The sequence below is a fragment of the Rhyacophila brunnea genome, unplaced genomic scaffold (genome assembly GCF_057557595.1).
Source record: "Rhyacophila brunnea isolate RB1 unplaced genomic scaffold, BYU_Rbru_1.0 scaffold_14, whole genome shotgun sequence".
Lineage (NCBI taxonomy): Eukaryota > Metazoa > Arthropoda > Insecta > Trichoptera > Rhyacophilidae > Rhyacophila > Rhyacophila brunnea.
The window spans coordinates 7,449,860-7,459,323 of NW_028232796.1; the positions used below are offsets into that span (position 1 = coordinate 7,449,860).

The window sequence follows — 9,464 nt, forward strand, 5'->3', positions numbered from 1 at the left end:
GCACGTGTACTGACGGCGGATAATCGGAGTCTCATGGATGGCCAAGCGGCCAAACGAGTCAATCATCAGCGAATTCAACATTCTAGACTGACCCTTTGCATCGGACTGTCCATTTTATAATATGATATAACTCTTATCATTTTTTTTTTTTTTTTTTTTTTTTTTTTTAAATATTTCTATCGACATTAACAGAGGTGAACATGATCAGTGTTGACTTATGTTTCATCGGTAATTAATCGTCTAAGGTAATTTAGTTGGCAGTATTTGAAACCGTTGGTCGCGGGATCGATCACGCGGCTGGCAAAAAGTATGATGTTTTTTAATGTGTGCTCGATTTAGTGAAATTGAGAGAATGACCAATAATCTCATAAGTCCAGTATGTTATCATAACCTCGATTTTATGGGAGCCCATGTGACCTTTTGATGAGCGAATATGGTAATTGACTTGATTATTAAAGTCTTATTGCATGTGTAGATATAGAGTCAGTATGTGATTTCTCGACTCTCGAGATTCGAGAATTCTCAAAATCAAGAATATTTGTATTCTGAAGAATTTGAGATTGGTTTTTTGATTTCTCGAGATTCTTCCGGAATCGATATTTTATTATGAAATTACCCCTTGTCAATAAAAAACATTTTTTTTCAACGAATTGCTTCCGAAAGAAAATCCGTTGAGTAATACATATCGACGCCCTTTTTTACCGATACATTTTATTGAGGAATTATATTAAGTTTTTTGATGTCGGCAACTTATCCTAGTGACAATTTCTCGAGAATCTCATTGATAATTTCTTGAGAAATAAAGTATCTCGAAATTTCGGAAAAATATTTTTTCGAGATTGGTTTTATTTGATTATTTCTCGAGAATTCTCGAGATGAGATTTCTCGACCACAATTTATACATCTGGTACATCTCATGTGCATACATAAGTAGGAACATATTATGTAGGTATGTACGTTAATATAACACCACATTGGAAAACTTAATAAAATAAGGAATACTGACCGTGAGTAGGTAGGTGGGTATATTGTAAAAAAAGTTATAATGTTTAAACCGAGGGTTTAGCATTTTTGAAATATTATAATTCTATCTACAATACATTTATTTGACTACCCACATCTACGAGAAAGTTAACATTGAATAATTTTGTATTATATTATGCGTGAACAATTTTATTGTTTTTGCTAGTGTTATTTCCTGATATAGGTATTTTCAGGAGTCGTTATTAAAAAAATTCAGCCGGAAAACACAGCCTCTGAAAAAAATATATCTTGATTAAATCGGTGGCAAAGGCCAAATGCATTTTTAACAATTGAAAACGTTTTTCTTTTTGCGGGAATGCGTGCCGAGAGGCCGATGAGACCAAAAGGGCGAAGGAAGCGGACGGGGAAGCGGGCGACGCGTGCGCAGAGGCGTCGGTAGGCCCGCTCCACCGGCGCGGCTTATTGATCAAGCCTGCCGAGCTACGCGACCGAGGATGCCCCCGCCCCCCGCGAGACTGCGAGAGGAGATGCTGCGCCCCGTCAACCAGAGAGGGACAATCTCGAATAATGCACGCAATAAACTTTCCCGTCACATATCAACACGTACATTCCGCACAACTCACCCGGATAGCGGCCGAACGAGTGGTCCGCTCTGGAAAACGTCTCGCGGTCTCGAATGCGGGCCGAGTCGCGCGGCTGAGTCGGCCCACGTCCAATCGCTGCGACCTGTGACGCGTCCCAGTCAAAAGTTCGCGCTCGGGAACCTCGGTCGTTCGCGCTCGCCATGAGCCACTCTCGCAATTGTTTCCTCCGCCGTCAGACGTCGCGATGTTAACGTGATCACTCGACTCCGAAAGCCGTCCGTCAAAGAAACGTCTCGTCTCTCGTTGGAAGAATCTCCGTCGGCATGGCGGAGAACGCCGGAGGAATGCCCTCCGTAGTGGAGTTGAACGTCGGCGGCGTCTTCTACACCACGTCGCTCAGCACTCTCACCAAGGATGCGGACTCTCTTCTTGCGTCGATCTTCACGGGAAGGACCGCGGTCACCAAAGATGCAAAAGGAAAGTTTTTCATTGATCGTGACGGTGTTTTGTTCCGGTATGTTTTGGATTATTTGAGAAACGAGTCTCTCGTATTGCCGGAAAGTTTCCGCGAAGCTGACAGATTGCGGAACGAAGCGGCTCACTTCCGGTTGGGGTCCATGGTGGACGCCTTGTCGAATCAGTACGGAGCGGAAACGGGAAAGAACAAGGAGAGGGGCAGTATCACTGTGGGGTACAGGGGAAGTTTTGCCTTCGGAAGAGACGGTCTGGCCGATGTGAAGTTCCGGAAGTTATCGCGTATTTTGGTTTGCGGAAGAGTTACTCTGTGCAGGGACGTTTTCGGGGAGACGCTGAACGAAAGCCGAGATCCAGACCACGGACTGACGGACAGATACACTTCTCGTTTCTTCTTAAAACACTCGTTCATCGAGCAGGCGTTCGACATGCTGCACGAGCAGGGTTTCAAACTCGTGGGCAGCTGCGGAAGTGGAACTGCAGGAAGCGCCGCGGAACTCAAACCCGGCGTCGATTCGGAAGAAAATCGTTGGAACCATTATAATGAGTTTGTTTTCATAAGAGATTAAATAACTTCTAGAGAAAAGTTGAAAATTCATTCAGAATTTATAAACAGATGTTTTAAATGCCAAAATTGTTCCAACTGCCCAGTTGCGGTGAGATTGTTATCTCTAAATTGACGGTTGATTCAATTCATCGTAAATTGAAAGGACTTAAGAAGCAAAATGATCACGTAGGAGAAGGGAAGACTAATTGACTCACTCGGAAAGTTTCGACGCGCTTATATTAAAATGTAATACATATTCCTAATGTCTAGGTAAAACAACGACCTTTTGCTTAGTTAAGGTATATGTGGAATGCTTATCAAGTAAATTAAATAGTAAAAAAAAAACAGATCATCTTTGACTGCAAAAACCATACCGTCGCGTGTTAGCACTGTAGATTAGTTTATATATTTGGCATTTCCTCATTTAAAAGTAATATGATAATTATAAATAAATTGAGGTGATGTCAAAAAGAAGAATCGTGAAGGACCGCTTGCAGTAGATATAATAAAAAAAATCCTTAACTTCATTGTCACATCAGATCGAATAATAGCATTATTATCAATTTTAATGTCTCAGGTGGTTGACATTCAAAGTACGGGTATTATATACTCATAAATAGATTCGATGTCAAATATATTATATATCAAAATAATAAAAGTTTTTAGGTAGAGTTTATAGTAAGTGTAATGTAGAGATTTATTAATGATATTGGAACTATTAATTATTATTGTGCGAGGTCATCTCGCGGGTGACATATCTTCACAGATGATTAATAAAATAATAATAATGTAACTAGTTCAAATTAGTGCCGCCAGAAAGTGTTGCCATCTGCAGTAATTGCTTTGCCGATTATTATTATAACAATATTATAATTCTTTTGGTTAATGATACTTGCACAGCAGGATTGTGAACCCCTCAGGTGCGACAGCAGAAAACACATACACTTTAGCCATCGGAACTATAATGTGCCTTTTAAAATCATGAAAGCTTTTGAAGCGAAAAAATGTGTTATTCTTTTCCGCGAAAAGCTTTTTATTAAAACCGAAATGTCTTCATAACTTCCAGGCTTAATAATGGCCAATTTCCGTTATCAAAATTCATTACGCTTAGTGACCGCATTCGTTTTTATAATAGGATAAGCTTCCCATTTTTGCCGAAAGGACCTACTCAACCGTAATAAATCAACGTAGCATTTTCCAAAAATTGGTTCGATTTCTAAATACGCTTTATCTCTTCATTTATGGATACATACGTACACCTATTACAATTATGTTTTTTCACAAAGAAAGTTTAATCAGAATTCTTTATTGCGTTCGTAAAATAAATATCAAAACTTCGATTTGATATTGCTTAAAAAAAAAAATATCAATTTGAACGACACTTAAATAAAAAAAGTCATTTCGATTGACAAAATTTACTTCCAATTTTTTTTAAAAATAAGACGCCATTTTCACATAAATTTAACTACTACTATGTTTTCCCAATTTGTTTTTAAATATTGCCCGTTAAATTATATTGTAATAATTAATAGAATATTATTGTTAATTTGTTATCTGAGAAAAATCATTGTTATGTCTTAAATCTAAAAACATATGTAATATTTTGTTTTTTGAATTACAATATATTGAATGCAAATTATATTTATCGTTAAATAATTTATGTTATCGTTGCATCTGTTATCATGACTATATTAAAAAATGTCAAAGGCAAAAATTTACATAAGAAAAACATAATATTTTTACTAAAGAAAACCCGATGTTGGGAGCATCATGAAAAGTGCAAATATTATGCAATAAATTTCTTAAATCAAACTTTTTGAATCAAGTTTTTTGTTTTATATATTTTTAATTTAGCAATCTTGTTCATTATTGATGAAATATGTCAATATAGGTATCTTTTTGATCTCTTTGTTATTAATTTACGCTATTTGGAGATTATTTTTTAAATTAACAAAATAAATCTTACCTGTATATTTTGGGTGCTATGCAAGTATAAGTTAAGCTAAGCTGTTTGCTTATAACAAGAATATTATGAGAACGGTATATTAATATTATTGTTAAAGAATGCCAGGCTTTGTACAGTAAAAGAAATGGAGAGTTATTAATTTATTTTGCTTTGAACATATCTACAGGTTAAAATACGTGGCGATATTATTTTTCCGACGAAATATTAATCAAATATTGATCATTAATACTCTAAAAAAAGTATCCACGTCATTAAATGTATATATAAGTACTAATGAATACTTTTCATTGTTAAGCGCCACAATGACCAATGAGTTTTTTTTTAATGTTTGCCAAAGAGAATTTGAAAATCGGATTTAAAAATATTAAATAATATTTAGGTCGGTGGCTTAAAAAAGTACTGTTATAAGATTATTTTGTTCAAGTATCAAAATAATTTAATAAGATTTTTTTTATAAATAAAGAATATACCTATTTTTATTTTCTCCCGTCGTTTTTAATGAAAGAAATTGTATAAAATCAACTAGACAAATTATCTTAATAAAAAAAAACAATTTAACTATTTTCCTATCGATTATGTTAATCTACCGATTAGCCCCATATGGAATATATTATTCATTAATATAATAAATATATTAGAATGTCGAATTAAGCCAAAATTAAGTTAGAATAATCATATGTTTAGTATTGGATAACGGTCCAATAGTGGGTAAACATTAAATATCTAGTAATAATCTTTTTTCATACTTATTTTTCAAAATTGTTATATTTATTTCAGATCTGTGGAGTCATAACAAAAATCTAAATCCAACTCTGTCTATAATTTTCACTAATTTAATTGAGATACACATACATTATCGATGATTTATTATAATATAATATATTTATTCAATACAATGCTTTAAAAAAGCATTCAATTTCTGAAGTCCCTGAGCCCGACTCCACGGTTCTAGTTTATCGTTTATCTGTAAGTACATAAAAACAATACTGACAAAGCAATTGATATTTACTTAAAAAATGTTTTTATTATAAGAATTATTTTGCAGCTTGAATTTCTATACTGGGACATTATATGCAAACTAAGTATAATCCATCTTAAATCAATTTGAGAAAACTCTACATATCGTATACCACAATAACTCAAAAAATGCAATAATAATATTCTAAATTATTACAAATAACCAATTTATATTACACACTGCTTATTGTTGTGCCAAATGCAACATTACGACTGCAGATTTCAATTATTGTAATATTTTTCAAATATAGCAACAATAAATCTAGAAGAATGAAATGAAATTCCTTCTAGGATTGTTGAATAAAAAATATTCTAGAAATTTTGTAATAAATGCTATCAAAATGATAAACTATTATTAACATAATAAATAATTGAATGCTTTTGTGTGTCTTTTTGAATCGTTAAACACAAAAAAATAATTACCGATCTTTTAATCTCAATTTGACCAATGCCGCCGGTTAAATTGAAAATTTATATACCACAGTTGTTCAATTGTATTTATAATAATATAAATATTAAATTTTGTGATAAGTAGCTCGAAAAAAAATACTGGAACGCCTTTTGAATTTAGAACAGAATTAAGTAGTTTTTGAGTTGTGACAGTATTTGAAATTAGAATGGATATTGCTTAGTTTGGGTGTGGTGGATTTGTCTTATTTTAAATCTTGTGTTCTTGACGCATCTCAAGTACGCCTTTTCGAATAGGAAACTGCAATAAGTCACAATAAAATGCTAAATTAATGGTGATGTTCGCTAATAACGCGACAAAACACGCATTTGTGGTAAAATAAACGTAGCGATAATTTGGTGAATTATTCATGAACATTTGGGATCATAAGTACGAGTTTATAATAACTATAAATATTAATCTCATTAGAGATAAATAAATATTACCCACTTAATTAAATTTACCTAAACCATTTTTTTATTAAAATGTTATTTATCATTTTGAAAAATAAAAATATATTTTAAATTGAAAGAATTTATCTTTGTATAATTATTATTATTACCATATATACATAGTTCATTATTAATTGAATATATTCTATTGACCACGTCATTACATTGCACGTAGATAATATTACTTTAAAATGAAAGCAAATTTAGAATATTTTCCAATTCATTTAGTATAATAAAATACTGTTTCATTTTAAAAAAAATATGAAGTTTTTAACCATTTGCTTATTTATTTTAATGAATGATTTAAAATAAATCAGCTATTTGATTATAAAGGTATGCCATTGAAAATTTGCAGAATGATCCAAAACATAATTATTATTGTGATAAGTTATATTAAGAATCTTTATTTTTTCCCCCCACAGATTAATCAATAAAATCAATAATATTGTAATGCAATATTTTAAAAATATTCTTTTCAATAAGTCAGTTTGCAAGAATCTTGAATGTGAAATAAATTTTACTTATTTTAACAATAATTATTGAATCTTTCCATATGTCCAATTCAGCAGTCAGAAACGATTCAATGAAATAAATTATCAGAGCAACGTTAAAGAGTGTCATATGTATTCAAATAGCTGATTTATCATTGATAATATGATTCAATTTCCTTTAATTTAAAACTACAATAAAGAGTAGCATTTATTAATTATTGACAATTTTTTTGAATTATCTTCCATTTAAGATCAATGACTATTTTTATTGTATAGTCAATAAATTTTTGTGACTGCATTTATTGTTGTGCCAACCCGTATAAGTAATACCAAATATACATAAGAATAAAATTATTGTTTCGTTTTGCATTATTTGTATTATTTGAATGTATTATATTATAAAAATATATAATAGTTGATGATATTTATCGAAATAATATGAATTATAAACATTCATCAAACATATTTTTTATAGAAAATAATAGATAATTTTCCAAACTGAATTTATTCATTGATGTGTGTTCTTTTTATCTTTCTTACAAAATATGCTGTTTTAAATCCTTAAAGGTCAGTTTCCACAGCGAGTTTCTTTTGTTTTCATTAGAGAAAATTACATGATACTCGTACGTCAAATTATATAATCATTAATATATATATATTGTGAAAACATTATCACAAATCTCATGAAACTACAGACCTACAAACTTATCTATAGAATGCCCAAGAATGGAACTACGAACTACTATATGACGCCATTTTGAAAATGTCATTCGAATGTCAGATTTTGTCCAGTTACGAGTCTTGATGGGTAGTTTTCGACAGTGGCTCCCCCATCCCATTTTTCAGATAAGTTTGTAGGTCTGTAACAGGTTTTTTTTTCAAATTCGAAAAACATTTTCAAACACAAAAACAAATGAATGTCATTTGAATTTAGAACGACATATTATTATATTGTCATGAGATATTTTTTGTCTATTATAATAGTAAACGCTGCATAATCTGTGACTGTATTTTACTATAATAGACAATGCAATCTAATGTAGTGTCCTTATTGGTTAATAATAATATTGTCTCAAGAGTCATAAGTCACATCCGAAACCTCGCCTTGGAAACGGCTCTTAAAAACAAAGTTATATTATGTATGATATTTAAAAAAATAGTTAAAAATCATTAAAATATTTATTTATGTGGAGTGTGTGATCTCTTATGGCAGGAAAAGTGAAAACTATTTATTAACGAGAATTTATCATATTTATAAAATTAAATTATAATGAATATAATCGATATTTGTATGATAATATTATAGATTTCATTCGTGTACAAATACCACAATGTCGTAAAAATTGAAGTAATAAAATGATCACATTATATATATGAAAAATCTTTTATTTCTTTCCAAATTGATATTAAGAAAACACAAAAGGGTGGATTGACTCGGCTCAAATGTAATATATATATATATATAAATTGCAAATCCTGACGAATACGATGTGAAGATTTCAAATATATTATGATATCCTGGCGTTTTTTCGTACTGTGTTTAATATTTTTTATCGACCTCCGAGTTGTTCAATAATCGGCCATTAGATTCATTAATATTTTTATGTCGACACAATATATATATATATATATATATAATTTAATTATGGGGCTTATCATATAGGTAAGAAATTAATGTAATTGGTGAACTAAAGAAAATTTAATATTCCTACATTTAAAAATAATTAAAAAATTGTTCTTTATTGGTTATAGTGTAATGTAAACAATGTCAGTGATTGATAATATTTTTTTTATCGTAAAACTGATCTGTGGTCAAAGCGATAGGTATTACTTGTAACATTTATCATTTTATTAAATGATTCATGTTTGCATGTTAACCGCAAGGCTGAATTATTTAGGGTTGCCATGTTTCCTATGTTTTATAATATTACCGGATTACAGAATAATTTTCCGGTATTACGATTTGTTTGTCATTACTAATTATGTAATCTTTTCCACTAACTTTATTGAGCGAAGTAATTATTGCAGTTTACATTTTGTTAAAAGTGATATCTTTTAATATATTATTATCAAAAGTTCATACAATTTATCTTGCCCACAATTCTGAGAAATGCTGGGTAAAAAATAAGTCGACAGAGAAAATATTATATTCTATCTGACATTTACATTTTATTTGATTTGAATGTCTGTCATTGAGTACTTTAATATAAATATTATGAAAATGACATTTGATGTAACATTCTTTTGTTTTTTCAATCTTCTATAAAAATAGTATCAGATTAACGATTTGAATTTGGAACGGTTACTTCTTAATTTATTTAATAGTATATGGATTTATAATCCTATGTGAATCCCCCCATCTACTGTGAATGTTTTTTAATAAACTTTACGCTAAACTCTATTGGGCTTATGCTCTGGATATAAACACTGATTAATAAACTATTATTTATATTATTGGATTAAGCGCGTTCAGTCTGACAATTTTAATGCGGATGTCGCCG

At 30.9% G+C, this 9,464-nt stretch overlaps 1 protein-coding gene across 1 annotated transcript; it reads left to right on the top strand.

Annotated features, from left to right (window-relative positions):
* Positions 1 to 1,602: 1,602 nt before the first annotated feature.
* Positions 1,603 to 4,053, top strand: Ktl (BTB/POZ domain-containing protein Ktl). Its single transcript, XM_085941789.1, has one exon. It carries the CDS (start codon positions 1,892 to 1,894, stop codon positions 2,609 to 2,611), a length of 720 nt encoding a protein of 239 aa, XP_085797915.1. The 5' UTR covers positions 1,603 to 1,891; the 3' UTR covers positions 2,612 to 4,053.
* Positions 4,054 to 9,464: the final 5,411 nt, after the last annotated feature.